Source organism: Arvicola amphibius, chromosome 1, assembly GCF_903992535.2.
Source record: "Arvicola amphibius chromosome 1, mArvAmp1.2, whole genome shotgun sequence".
NCBI classification, from domain to species: Eukaryota; Metazoa; Chordata; class Mammalia; order Rodentia; family Cricetidae; genus Arvicola; species Arvicola amphibius.
This window is the reverse complement of record NC_052047.1, coordinates 64,184,081-64,198,956: the sequence shown is the minus strand read 5'-3', so window position 1 is coordinate 64,198,956 and position 14,876 is coordinate 64,184,081. Positions and strand designations below refer to the sequence as shown.

The following is a 14,876-nucleotide window of genomic DNA, read 5'->3' as shown; positions in this document are numbered from 1 at the left end:
TCCCACTAAAGGCACAGTTACATGTTTGATAGTGGGTGCAGGGGACACAGGAAGCCCTATGGCCATCCCAGAGCCATGTAATGGTACCACTGGGTGCAATAAAAAAACCATTTTGAGTATGCCTTGCATCTAGGCTGGCCCTGCCACTGTTGACCATGATCTTAGGTGTGTGATCTAATCTCTCCGAGCCTGGGTTTTTCCTCAGATTCCAAGTGATGAGAATTCTAATCTTCCCAGGGTTCTGTTTCTCCCTGTAAGATTCTAGGTGATGAGGGTTCTCCCTCCTGGGGCTGTGCCACAAACAGAGAGAACACTAACTGGGCTACCTGGGCTTCTAGAAGCTGCTGGGGACCTTAAAGGGTCATATGGTAGCCAGAGGAAGTATGGGCACAGGGGTGGAAGGTAGAAACTGAATTCCCTGGTCTATCAGCCCCCAGGGACAGGGAACTCCAGATGTGGGCCCGGTAAGGACAGTAGAGAGGTACGGAGGTGTGAATGTTGTCCCCTCCCTCCTGTGTCCTGCTTGCTCCTGGTGTTGGAACCTTGGGCAAGGGCAGTTCCGAGGTCCCAGGTCTGATGTGGCCAGTGGCCCTGAGTCTCAGATCATGGCTATCCTCTGGGAAGGCTGAGATAGTACGGCTGTGTGGTCTGGGGAGGGCACTGCTGGGACAGGCAAAGGCGCCCCATTCCACTCACCTTGGGGTGGATTACGATAGTGGCGATGTCGGACTTCTTGTCAATGTCCTGGATGGTGGCCTCGTAGGCATCCCCACTCTGTAGCTGCACCTTCAGCTGCTGCCGGCCTGAGGCAGTGTTGGAGCTGGAGACCACGTGGGCGTTGGTGACAATCAAGCCAGCCTCTGACATGATGAAGCCTGAACCACTGGACAGTGGAACATTCCGGCCAAACAGAGGGTGTCTGAACAGGAAAGTACAGGGGACATTCAGGGCAAGGCCTTGGCCTGGGGGCGTCCACTCCCTCCACCACCTGGGTTTGAACTGAGGCTATCACTTGCGGGTGTGTCCTTGGCCACGTTGAAGCTAGACCCGGTTCATGGCCATAAAGATATGACCATCATCTCTGATCTGCAGTTTGCTGCAGTGAGACATGGTACCTGTTGACATGCCAGCATGCACCAGCCCACAGTGGCGCCAATGCTGACAGCAGAGCCCTGGACACTAAATGCCAGTCCAACCTCACCCATGACCTAGCTCTGCCCTCAGCCAAGCTCTGTAGGCCCTCTGAGCCTCTGTCTTCCCATTTGGGAAATGGTCTGTCTACTTAAGGAGTATTGACCCTACTTTCAGGATAGGAGAGGGCAAAAGTTGGTGCCGCTCGGCACCTTCCTCAGGATAACACAAAAAAGTACACAGGCACTGAAAACACTAAACTAAACAGATGAAAGAACCCAAGTGTCTAGCACTCTTGAGCATGTGCCAGTCTTTTCAAAATGTCACCTCAGCCTGTCAAGGCCAGGGAAAGCAACAAACATTCTAAGTGCTCCCTGAAGCCAGGGGCAAGTTCATGTGGGTTAGTGTCCTCCAAACAGATGTGATCAAGTAGTGACCTCATTTGGAAGTGGGTCTCTGCAGGTGTGGCAGGGCTGTGACGTTCTGATGGAGTAGGGGCCCTATGTCCAAGCATCGGTACCTTGAGACGACTGGAAGCCGGAAGAGGCACAAGGGAGACATGGGAGATGGGAGGGGAGGATGCACTCCAACCTGAGGAAACTTGAGGCCACTAGAAGTTAAGAGCTAGCCTGGGATCCGAGTAGGATGTCCTGCAGACACCTGATCTTGGACCTCAACCTCCAGGGTGGATAGGCAACAGGCTCATTGTTTAATCCCACAGTCTGTGGGGCTCTGTAGTGGCCCTAGGTAACCATTGCTGCACAAAGCTCTCAGGGGAGCCTGAGGTCCAGAGATGTGGTACTACGTGCTGGAGTCAGGCAGGAGGCAGAGCAGAGCAGCGTTTCCATCCACCAGCCATGCCTCAGGGTTGCTACACCCAGCTCTTCTCAAGACTGCAGACAGAGCCCAAGAGATCCCTGAACCTAGATCCCACAGGTCAAGGGTTATGACTGGAAGGTTCTGTGCTGTCTGCCCATCCAGGGCCTTACCCACCCATAAGGCTTTAGCTTCACAAGCCAGACATCACTGATACCCAGCTGCCTTAGCCTGTGATTAACCAGCTCAGGGCTAGTGCCCCAGGCCTTCTAGATATACACAGTCCCTCCTTAGCCCCCTTTGGTTGAGACAGCCTCTTAGTACATTCATTTGTAATTTCCTCAATGACGTGGCTTGGATTTCACCCCAGGGTCAAAGGCAAGGGCAGGGAAAAATTGGATATGGCAGGGAGATATTCCTGCTCCAGGGTCAGATAGGCTGAAATCAAACCTCAGTTCCAGGTGGGATGTGTGTGTGTGTGTGTGTGTGTGTGTGTGTGTGTGCGTGCGTGTAAAGGCATTGGGAAGCATAGGTCTATAAGTTGTCAGTAATAGCAGGGACCTGGCAAGCAGAAGGGTCCCATAGTCCCACAGGGGCTGAATTCCCATCTACCTCTCTTTTCCAAGAGCAGGAGCCCCAGGATGGCTTAAGGAAACAGACACAGAGCCAATGTGTTTCAGAGCTCAGGCTAGACCCTGGATGAGTAAGGCCTATCCTCTTCCCTTGCCATAGACCGCCCCCCCAACACACACACTTTACCACCATGAGGCTTTTGCCACTGTTAATGGAGCACAGAGGGGGAGGATAATGATTGACATCAGTAACCAGGCAACTCCATACCAGAGTCAGACTAATAAGCTGCTCACCAGCGTCCCTGATCCCTATCAGGTGGGCTCCTGTCTGGCTCCACCATCGCAGCTGGCTCTCTCCCCTCAGCTGCAGGGTGAGAAGGGTGGAGATTGTTGTGTCTAGAGTCCTGAGGCTCCTGCCACAACCAGCCTCTCTCTAGGGGGTCTAAATCGAGACCTCAGGACCGGATGTGAGTGATGGGACCTTGGCTGGTATGTCTGGAAGGCAGGGCCTCTTCATCCAGCACAAACATCTCTGGGATAGAATACTGGGTGTGGGAGGAAGGGAGAAGGCTCCGCCCCTGTCTGTAATGAGGGATCCTGCCAGGATGCTAGGCCACACATCACACAGCCGGCTTCCTTTCCCATGGACGGAACTGCCTCCCTATCCACCCACCTCCACTCAGTCAATCCTCCCTCTCCTCCGCATCTAGCCACAAGCTGGTACATTCTCCCTCATGCCTAATTCGGACACACTTGCCCTGTTGGGCTGGTACCTCAGTGGGACTGTCCCGTTTCTATCTCCTAGACTCCTACGTTCTCACTTTAGGCTAACCTCCAGCCCCTAGGTTTCCATAGTTGCTACTCATCCTACCCAAACTGTTCCTGTGCCTCTGGCTGCTGGAATCAGGTCCAGCTTGGGTGGCAGTAGGCAGCAGGGCAACTGGGAAGCTGCAGAGCAACTCAGGCCCCCACGCACCTCAGGAAGAGCTCTATATGGACCACAGCTGGCGCGATCTTCTCCACCACATCGGCGATGAAGTTGAACTTGTACCGCGGGCTGGTCAGCTGGTGGAGACCTGCGCTGGCAGCAAGGACCAAGGGTGTCAGTGAGACCTGCTGACTCCCAGCAGCCCCTAGACCCAGGGTGAAAGAGGCCCTGCTGGAGACCCCTGCCTGGACTCAAAACCAGTGTCAACATGCTCTGCACCCCATTCCCCAGAAATGCAGAGATACCCAGACATCTGAGATGGTAGTCCCTGCCCTGGAGAATGGTTAACTAGGACTTCTGGGAGTTGAGCCCCTGTGCATTTCCCCCATCAGACTCTTCAGTGTTGAGCAGGAATCGTAGAGAGGTCTGAATCTTTGCTCTAGGAAGCGCAGGACTGATGCTGGGGACCAGCATCCCTTGCCTGCTCCCATGTGACAGAAGTATGTTGCAGAGCTGACCATTTGTCTAACCAGTGTACCGATAGATAAGGGCTCAGTGAAAGTCCCCGAGGCCTACTATCCTGAGCCACCCCTATCTGGCCTCTGTAAGGCCCTTCCTCATTGGCCGGGCTATAGATTCCTGGGTGGATAGAGCACCCCGCCTTTGTCTGACTTGGCCATAGCCCAGGCCTACTTCCAGGCAGCTCACAAACATCCCCCAAACCTTAATCACTGGCTCAGATTCCTGCCGCCATCAGCAACAGGGCTGCGGCCTGCCAGGACCACAGGCCTGCGGCATGTGGGTGGCACGAGCTGTGCTGAGGCCTCTAGGTTCCCGCCTCTGACACCATGCTCCTTGGCACAGCTTCTGAGTGCTTCGTGGGCTCTCGCATGAACACAGGACTGGGAGCCGCACACAACTGGGCTCAGTGGGACCTGCTGTCTTCTAGCCGTTTACTCTCTGTGGGCCTTGACTTTCCCATCTGACAAGTGGGACTGAAGGTGACTCCTCACAGATCCTGGGTGGACTGATAAGAATGTAAACATGATATTCCCTGTCTCAGGAAGCCACCTGGTACCTGGTGATGTGAAAGGACTCTACATGGCTCTCTGGGGCTGAGCCTCCACCTCATAAACCTGGTTTTCCTCACCATCAAACAGGATGAAAAAAATAACCAAACATGTCCACAGCAGCAGCCATAATGGGGGTACAGACCACAGCCTGTGCTCTGGAACAATGGTGGGCCAGCACTGTCCCCACACACTACCCGACAATGTCCCTGACTCCCACAGTGGCAGCCTGGGAGGAATGGAGGCACAAATGTCAAGGTGGGGAAATGGAGGCTTATGAAACAACTCCTAGCTGGGCCTCCTGTGCAGCGTTGCCAGTCATGCCTGCCCACAGCCTTTGTGAACCCAGGCCTGGCATCTACCGGCAGTGAGGGACAATCGGTGACCAGCCGGGGATGGAACAGGGCTGGAACAGACGGAACCTGGGGTGAGATGGGTGTGCAGAGGGACCCTGTATGGGCTAAGTCATCTGCTGCCCCTGACTGGCAGGAAGTAATTAGAGAAGCTGTCTACGTGGGTTGAGCTCTGGGCTCCGCATGCCTGTGACTGCCCTTCTCGTGGACAGTATGGAGAGCAGAACACCCCATCTGCCTCGCTGCCCAGGTCCACTATGGGCAGGGGTAGAACTGAGGCAGGAGCCAAGGCCTCCTAGTCCCTGTGTCTCCAGGCTGTTGGGTGCTGACCTGGAGGCTCAAGTCAGTCACCAGACCCACCGTGGTGCTGCTCCAAGCTCTTAAGCCACCCTTCATTCCAGAGAGAGAACCTGACTTTCAAAAGGACCTTGTCAGCTAGGACTCTGCATGGCAGGTAACTGGTGTTAGTATTCAGGCACCTGTACTGGTCTGCCCTTTGGGTCCTAACAGGATAGTCAGCCACTAAGGGCACCTGCTGTACAGTTCACTACTTTCCCTTAGAAAAGGTGGGCAAGGCCCACCTCCCGGCGCGTTCTCTGCTCTCTATTTCTCTCCCTCTTTTCTGCCACTCTTGTCCCCAGGGGCCAGTCTCTGCCCCCCTGTGCCCACTTCTCTGCCTCTTCTCTCTCCTCTTCAAATAAACCTCCTACATGAACCTTGTTTCATGGTGCGACTTCTCTTCGCAGTGTTTGTAAATAAATTACAGCAACTGGGGAGATGGCAAGGCCTGGAGCCAGGGCCCAGGACGGCACACTGCTTTAGGCTGGCTCTTCACGCTCAGGACCACAGACCAGCCAAAGAGATACTATACACAGCCCCATTCCCCAGCACTAGCGAGACATCATTTGGCTGATTCCACAGCCAGGCAGGCAACCCCATGGGCTTCCTGGAAGGAGGGAGGAGGAGGATGCAGCCACCAGCCCCACAAAAACAGAACTTGCTCAGCCCAGCCTTCAACTTGGAACCCCCACCCCAGAGCAGCGGTTACTGCCCATTTTACAGCCCCCGAAACTGAGGTTGAGTATGAATGCTAACTTAGAATGGCAGGTCTAGCCCGGCACCAGGTCAGGGCCCGCCAGGCATGGCCCTTTAATCGGGCCCCACTCTCAGATGAGTCACTGTGAGTCACACGAGGGCCCCTACCACAGGCTTCCCACATGAACTGGCTTGGCTGGGCCAGGAAACGGCTCTGTTTATTTGGGGTTTCTTAACAGCCCCACCCCCAGGCCAGGCCCAGCCAAGTTCTGAAGGCTTTAGTCTCGGCACATTCAGCTGTTGCCTTTTTTTGGGTTTTTTTGTTGTTGTTGTTGTTGTTTTTCAAAAATAAACAGAATCTGAAGGCCCGGAAGTTTTGTTCGGCAGCTCAACACAGAGCACAGCCATTGTGGCTGGGTTTGTGGGGCCTCCTGGGAGAGGAAGGGCTGTAAGAAGTAACCCCTGGGAGAGAAGCTGGCCTAAGGGCTCCAATGCCAACATCCCGCCTAAGTGACAGTGGGTGACTCTCAGCAGGATGGTGTGCGTGCTTTGGACGGTCAAAACTGCTGTGGAGGAGATGAGGAAGCAAAGGTGCAGAATGGGAAGTGAATGGCCAAGGCGCACCACGGGGACACCATGCACCCGACCGGAGGCTGCACACTGCACGGTTGCATCGGCATTACTAACAGGGATCTCTGTGTGTGCCCACGTCCCCTGGAGTTCTATAGTGTGCAACACATACAGCTATGCGCGTTAGCCCAGAGCCAGCACACAGTCATCATGTAAAGGAGCCTGGCTCAGATCCCCATATCTGCCTCCTCCACGGTGTCCCCCAACTCTGCCACTTCTTAACAGGAAGACCCCATAAGTCTCCTGAGTCCACTGTGCCTCTGTTCTCTTACCGGGGACACAGTGGCATCCCCTCACTGAAGCTGCAGGCTTGGTGTGGTGAAAGGCCTAATGGGGGATGGCAAATACATCTATGCATGGCACGTGTTTGTTGTGCAGACGGTGCTGGACGACTGAAGGCAGAATTGAGCACACGGCACTCACCAGTTTGTACTGCCCCTCCCCACTCAGGCACAGGTGGAAGCTGAGAATCATTGTGAAGTGAGAATGGCCTCACAGCACAGTGGTGGCCAGGCAACATCTCCTCCAGAGGTTGCCCCAGCCAGCAGAGCCTGGATTTCGCAGCCAGAGGCGCTGGGCTGGCGCCATGCCAGAGACAGGTCAAGGCTGGGCTCTCCTGGAAGCTAACCAGCTGTTACACCCTCCCCAGGAGCAGCACAGAGCTGGGATGTATCTACGTTTAGGGGTCTGGCTGTGTGCCTTGGGCAGGCCACCTTGTTTCTCTAAGCCTTGTTTCCCAACCTATAAAACAGCCACGGTTATCAGCATTGGAGAGCTTAGTGAACCCAACTCAGGGCCTGGTGCCCAGTGCCTGGTGTGCTGGGCTTGATGCCTTGCACCTGGCTTGGTACCCTGGGCTGCGGCTGTGAGGGAGAGGTGGGGTGTGGTATGTGTGCTCCAATCTGGGCAGTTGCTTTCCCCATCTGCCACCCTCTAGGCAGGACCTGGGTCTGAGGGCCACAGACAGCAGCCTGAGTCCCTGGGTACCACAGAGGGATCTAAAGCTGATGTTGGTGGCCACAGGGCCATGGGTCACTTAGGGACAGAGAAACTTTTAGGAGAAGGAAAAGCAGTGAGCTGATCAGCCCTCCAGGCAGGAAAGCTGTGGCTGGGCTGAAGCTGTAGGGGCTGTGTGCTCCACTCTCACTGCTCACTACAGGGCCAGCCCAGCCCGGGTACCCAAGCACTGAGGATGCGCTAGAGCAGTGGTTCTCAACCTGTGGGTCGCTACCCCCATGGACAATGTATCAGATATTTACAGTATGACTCATCCCAATAGCAAAATCACAGTTATAAAGTAGAAATGAAATAATATGGATAATATATATAGTACAACATACGTGAGGTACTAACTGTATTAAGGGTCACAGCATTAGGAGGGTTGAAAAACACTGTTCTAGAGAACCCTCTGTGAGGGTACAAGTGTGACCGTAGGGTTGGCGACCTGCTGGCCTGGGTCTTGAGGAATGGGGGATCAGCATACCTGGCAAAGGGACTGTGTGTGCAAAGGCGAGTGACACAGGGAGCGAGAGACTAAGACTAAAACTGGAACAGAAGGTGAGGCCACTGAGTAGTCAGGGCTTGGATATTCAGGTCCCAGAGCCTCTGCTGGAGGAGTGTGTGGCATACAGGCCATACTGATACCACAAATATACAGGTACAGCTTGTGGTACCCCAGGTCTGTCATGTAGTTGAGGCATACATGTCTGACCATGTTTCTGCAGTCCCAAGAACAGGGGCTTGCATTCTGTTTCTCATAACTTAGTCACCTCCTCACCCATGCCCTCCAGGTGGTCACCTCTTCATGGAGCTCAATGACCCCGGTATGTCAGACCAGCAATAGAGAGTCAGGGGGCTCATGACTTGGGGCAAGCTCTCCCTTACTTTAAGAGCCCTAGGTAGGCACGCTCCAGCCTCAGGTGCCTTGACATTATCCCCAATGATGAGCTCAAGGCTTCAGAGGTTATAGCAGGAATCTGAGACATCTGACCCTAGGAGTGCTGGCAGCCACTTCCCTCAAAGCACCAGGTTGAAGATGTCCTGCCCAGGCCGCTGTGACATCTACGCAGGTCTGAGGCCTATGGTGAAGGCCAGGGAGACTCCGCCTCACTGTACTCAGAGCTCCTACAGGCCAGTGAGCACACACAGGCTCTTGGAGGTATAGGATACCAGGGGCAGCAGGCAGGTGAGTGCCACTCTGTGTAGGCAACATTATCCCCACACGGCTTCTCTGCATGGCCACCTCTGCATGCCCTAGAGGTCTATGAAGAAAGGACCTGGATTTGACAAAGCCTCTAGACTCACATCAGATCATGGCGCTCCTCCTTGTACCCGGCCATGACACACAATCCTACCCACCATCAAATACATGGATGAAGCCACTGACATCCTGCCAATCCCCACTCATGGCTGTCCAATTCTGCTGTCCCAGCATGCAGAGGGGCCAAAAGAGGATGCATCTTCTTGCCTGGTTAGTCTCAAATGCTGAACCCTGAGCCCCTAGAAGATGCTAAGAAGAATGAACACAAAAGCTCTTAAATAAACAGGCTGGGAGAGGCCAGCAGGATCTTGCACATTAAAAGCTGCTGGTTAAAGCTGTATGGGAATTGCCCCAAGCCACCCCCACCCAGGTCCAAGAGGGGCTGGATGTGGGACATGGACTCCAGGAAGCCAGCCTGAGTGCAAATCACCCTAGCAAAAGGACCCTTCTCGTGAGAATGCTTTTCTAACATGCAGGTGGTACCCCAAATCTCCTTTCATTCCCACTGGAGCCGTCTAACAGGGACCAGGACAGCCACAGGTCATGGGCCAGGAGAGTTACAGGGAGCCATGGGCCCAGACATTCATGTACCATCCCCTACTGTGTGCAGCCAGGTGCAGGACCCACCCCCGCATGACCCATGAGGCCCAGAGTGAGCAAGAAGCAGAGAGGACAGACAGGCCAATGGACAGGTGGTATAGGCTGAACCATGAGGCACAGTGGTAGGGAAGGCTGCTGGGGTGGTGGGACATCGAAGGCCAGGAAGAGGAACCCTACTAGGAAAGGATGTGGGAGGGAACCGTGGGCAGTGAGCAGAACGCGTGCAAAGACCCTGAAGTAGGAGGAGGGAAGGAGTAAGATGACCAGAGGATGAGGAGGTTACAGAAGACGGAGGTGTGTGTGTGTGTGTGTGTGTGTGTGTGTGTGTGTGTGTCAGGTGGCAGACACAGGGCCTGAGAGTACAGGTAAGTGTGGGGGGAGCTGAGGGAGTCTTGTGATACAGGAAGGTGGAAGCCAGCAGAAGCCAGTGGCAGCTTGGTCTCCCTCTGCTACCCAATCTATTCTGAGACCCCAGTTCCCCAAGAGGCCCCCCTCAGACATCACCCTCAAGTGGGGCTCTCTCCCTGCCTCCGAGACAGTCATGAGCCCAGAGCATCTGGGCATTGTGGTTTGTGGTCAGGCTGATTAGTGACCACACTCACAGTAGACAGGAGGCGATGACAGGTGCAGTGGTGACAGAGGCTGAGGCATCAATGTCCTGGGGGGGGGTGCTGGCAGCTGAGTTGGGAGGACCAGTTAGAGACAGCCAGGCTGCCTGGGCCAACTTTCATCTGCATGGAGTGAGCCCGGCACTTGCTCTAGTGTGTGGAGCTTCTGAGCCGCGGGAGATAGCGGCAGAGAAGCCCGGGGTGCCTCTGTGAATAATGTCCCTGGAGTAAGCAGCAACCTGGACCATCCAGGTCAAAGCAAGCAATGGACAAGGGTCAGGCTCAAGGTCACTGGCCCTATCTAGCTGTAGCCATCCTGATTGGAATGAAGACATTTTGAAGGATACTTGGCCCTCCCCTCTGACTACTGAGGCAACGGGCCCTAAGAAATTGGATCCCCCACGACTCTCATGCTGGGAGGAGAAGGCTGCAGGCAGCGAGAGGGATGCATCAGGCCACCTTGCAAGAGAGACCGCAGTAGAGACGATGATGGGTCCAGGATGGGTGAGAGCTGCTTGGTTGTGTGTACTTCTGTCCCTCTATTTAAACCTAAATCTCATGTCAGGACCCCTAGATGGACTTGGGGAGCTGTCACCGAGCCTCTTTGCTCCTCTTCCCGATGTGGCCACATTGTTATAGTTGGTCCTTTGAGGATGGGTGGTGGAGCCTGGCTTGTTAACATCCCTGGTAATGGACCCTCCCTCTCTGGCTTCGGCTCCTTGGCACCTTGAGCTTTGATGGTGGGCAGGACTCTAGACCAGACCTTCATCTCTGCTCTGCCTAAGCCTCTCCACCCGCCCCATCTTTGACAGTGAGCCCCGTTCATTGTCCCAAATTAGCACCTCTCCTAGGGGCTTCTTTGCACAACAGCAATAGTGTACCCAGTACAGCACTGGAGCTGTGCTGAGTCTCTCCCAGGCCTGTCATCAGACCATTTGTGGATGAGGACCCAGAATACAATGAAACAATGCTGGTCTATGAAGCCTGGGGTCCTGCCAGCACCCACAGACTCTCAGCCACTTCCACTGTTCTTCATGATGGATACATGCCTGATCCTCAGGCTGACTTTCTCCTCTCTCCCTGCTCTGTGCCTTCCAGGGTCTAGAAGTCTCAAGTGCACTAGCAAGATCTGCTTTATGCCATACACTGTTACCAGTTAAGGGACAGCCAGGCACAGAAAGGATTTTCACAGATGGCTCAGTCTGTGAAGAACAGAGCCCCCTCAATCCCTGCCCGTCTCTGCCCAGAGCCTGATGCTAATAGTATCCTGCCACATGGGAGACCAGGGGAAGAATGCACCAAACACAACCAAGTTGGCAGCAGAATAGTAGAGGATGGGGCAGGTGCCTGGCCACTCTGAACCCTCTGCATCTCAGACAGCAAGACCCAAGATGGGCACAGAGAACCAGCACCCAGCACACCCTGGGTTTCCCCCCAGACAAAGAGAGCACTGGGCTGCTGTCCCTCATGTGACCTGTGATTCCAACCGTACCAACTTAAAGCCCCTCCAAAATTTAGGTATAGACCCTATAAGATCCTTCCACTTATGAATGGGGCCTAAGGCCTTTGTAAAAGGTGCCACACCCCTTTGGGTCTCTCACCCATGCCACCTCCTTGCCTTCTGCTCCACCATGGCATTTGAACATACAGTAGCCTCCCCTTTAAGGGATCACAGCTCTCACCACATTACTGAGCCTGGCTGGGCCTCAACCATGGACTTCCAGGTCCCAGACTATGAGAAATGAATGTTTTTTTCATTATAACCCGCCTAGTCTCCCATACTTCATTATAATACCATAAAACAGATAAGGACATCCTCCTCCCAACTCTCCAGAAATGGCTTACCCATGTGGTTCATACAATCCTACATGACACTTTCCAGTCTGGACACCTGTGGTCACCCAGCCTAGGGAGAAGGCAGATGCTCACCAGGAAAGAGCAGTGCCCGCCACTCATTCTCTGGCCTCTGGTTGTCTAGAGCCCCTCCAGGCTTACATACCTACTCCCCGGGAGAATGTTCAGCCCCCTAGCCTTTTGGGGGCACAGGACCTGAGTGTTCAGAAGGCTACACAGCTCTGTCTGACAGGGCAAAGCCAGCCTCTGGCACTATGCTTACATCCACCAAGTCCCACCCCCACCCAGCTTGAGCTACTGGTACTGTCCATTGTGTCTGGTCACAGCCACACCCACAAGGGTCTGTCTGTTCATGCCAGTGCATTTTTTCATGATGCCTTCCACACAGCACAGAGAAAACTCAGCCTTGTTCCCCAAGAGGTGCCCCGATGACCCTCTGTCTGGTTTCCAGGTGTCCTCTGAGTGACCAGCGGAGCCCATTCTGACCTCAGGCTAAGGACACACAGGGGTCTGATGAGCTTGGGGCTGGCTGAGCTGCATTAAGGATCAGTCACTGAGTCCCCATCATCAAGAGCAAAGCTTGGCATCCTAAACAATGCCCCAGACAAGACACAGATTGGCAGGGTTTTCTGGCATTTCCCTGGATGTACAGAGTTCCATTGCAAGGTAAGAAGTGACCAAGAGCCACCTACCAACAAGGGGAGGCTGACCTAGGATTCTCCCCCTGTACACTGTACCCTTGGAGCCTCAAGGATGCAGGTTACATACTGGCTGCAGCCCCAAACTGCCCTCCTAAGATCATCTGGCTATAGACAGAAGAAAAGAAAACTCGAAGAGCAGAAATTGAAGACCAGAAAAGACTGCTCATCACTTGCTCCCTTCTGAACCACTAGAGGACTCAAAGAAACAGAGGAGTTTCTGGGTCATAGCTCCACAGCCCACCAGACACTACCAGGCTGCCACACTAGGTTTTAATTCTAACTTGTTCTGTCACTGGGGACACCATTTAGCTCTTGGGCCTCAGTCTCTCCATTTAGAAAGCTGGAGGATTGTCTGAACTGTTCCTAAAAGGCTGCCCAGTGCTATTCTGGAATCAGGCAGAATCTCCTTGGGCCTCAGTTTACTCAGAACAAGCCTTAGGATTTCTGGTGGAGCTTACCCGAGGGGCAGGCACCCTTCTGCAGTTGGCGCACGGGTGTCCCGGAGATCTGCAGGGCACGGCGGCTGGCGGCCTGCAGCGCGCACACGTCGGCATAGGTGTGCCCATCCGTGCCACACACTGCATAGGTCCAACGGCAGCGGCACACACCGCGCACACACTCCAGACTGTCCCCGCAAGGCGAGTCCAGGGGGCGACCGCAGGGCTCGCCTTCGCTGGCAGCGCACACCAGGCAGCAATTGCAGAGGTCGGGCACATAGCCCCCGGGGCAGCGCGGGCTCGGACAGCGCGACACGTCGCAGCGCGCAGGGCATGGCGCCGTCGGGGGCTCCCGGGCCAGCGCCAATTCAGCCAGCGTGGCCAGCGCAGCCAGCAAGGCGGGAAGCAGCGCGCGCGCCTGCATTGTAAAAAGGCGGCAACGCGAGACCCGCAGGGACACCGAAGCCCGGGCGGCTCAGGCGCACTCTGGCTGGGAGCGCAAGAACATGGTATGGGGACTGACCCGGGCCTCTCCTTTGCCGACAGTCCACTGGCGTTTAAAGGCCAAGACCGCCCGCCCTCGCTGGAAGGGGCGGCCCTGCCCGCCGTCAGCCCCGCCCCAGCCCCACGGGACCCCGCCCCGGCTGGTGGGGACCCACCCTGCGCCTCCTGCTTCAGGCCTGCCTGGTGGGGGTGCATTTTGGGTGACAGGCTTGCTAGTCCATGGTGAGGGCCCGGGGAATGGGAGCTGCCATGGAGTATCTCAGTCCTAGTCAAGGATCTGACTATAACCCCAGAGACATAACAAGTCTGAATTCTGTCCCCAGCTTTCCTCCACAGAGGTACCCTTCCTCTACCCTCCTGAGCAGGAGAGCTCAGCAAGGCCCCAAACCCAGACCCCTCCTGGTCTGCATCACTCCCTCTGGTAACAGATACTTAGGAAGCAACTGGGTGCCCCCTCCTCCCATCTTCAACTGGAGGACATGCCCCCAGCTTAGGGAGGTGGCCCATCTGCCTTCTCTTAGGGGTATAGTCTCTCTCCCAGATCTAGAACTCTGGTTGCTGCCTGGTGTGCCTCAGTTTCTTCTCCTACAAGGAGGACTGAGCACCTCTCACCTCTGGGTGGTTGGAAGTGCCAACGTACCAGGCAGTGCAAGAGCAGGAAGCACCCCGCTTCAGCTCACCCCGCCTCTGCTTCCCCCCATATCTCACAGTGCCTTCTTGTGCATTCATCAAAAGCTATTTCAGGCCCAGGTCAGGCCACAGAGTGCACTGGTCACAGGGATGTCAAGTCACTGGCAGTGGAGACTTCAGGAGTCAGAGGACCCAACAGACTCCCCCACCCTTGTCCCAATAGGTGATCCTAGATTGAATACACAGTCCCAGGGGCTAGAAAACCTGGTCTGCAGCACAGAAGAGAAAGAAAACAAAGCAGAGGGTTCTGGCAAGAAGCTGCTGCCTGCCTCGAGTTTCCCAGCAGCACTGGAGGGCGTGGCGTGGTATGGTGTGGCATGGTGTGGCGTGGAATGGTGTGGCGTGGCATGGCATGGCGTGGCATGGTGTGGCGTGGCGACTCCTCTGCTTCCATGGGTCTGTGGATGGCTGTTGGTGGAGGGTGGGGGAGATATGATTGAAGAGCAATCTGATTCCTAGTTGGAATTCTCATGCTTTGAGGGAGGTCTAGGCAATGCCCGATGGCCAGGAAGCAGAGTGGCCTCATCAGACAGAATTGTTTGGGGAGAGGAGGTGGAGCACGTAGCTGCTGGTGGTGGTCCAGGCCTGGGGGTGGTGGTGTTGCTGTCTCTCCACAAAGGGGTAAACCAGGCCTTGCTCCAGAACTATTGTGTGCAAATGTGGAAGCAGAGTCTCAGGCTCCTGGCT

The 14,876-nt window shown here is 55.1% G+C and overlaps 1 protein-coding gene across 3 annotated transcripts in view; it reads right to left on the bottom strand.

Moving 5' to 3' along the window:
• Window positions 1–13,529, bottom strand: part of Htra3 (HtrA serine peptidase 3) — a 29,270-nt gene extending 15,741 nt beyond the window's left edge. For 2 of the 3 annotated variants that reach the window (XM_038338300.1, XM_038338302.1), the window contains exons 1-3: window positions 13,017–13,529; window positions 3,496–3,595; window positions 697–919 (exon numbers count right to left, since the gene is read on the bottom strand). In XM_038338300.1, the coding sequence (XP_038194228.1) occupies window positions 697–919; window positions 3,496–3,595; window positions 13,017–13,419 (726 nt within the window). In that variant the 5' untranslated portion in view covers window positions 13,420–13,529. Of the gene's footprint in view, window positions 1–696; window positions 920–3,495; window positions 3,601–13,016 lie in introns of all 3 variants that reach the window. The other variant, XM_038338301.1, reaches the window with a different exon arrangement.
• Window positions 13,530–14,876: the final 1,347 nt, after the last annotated feature.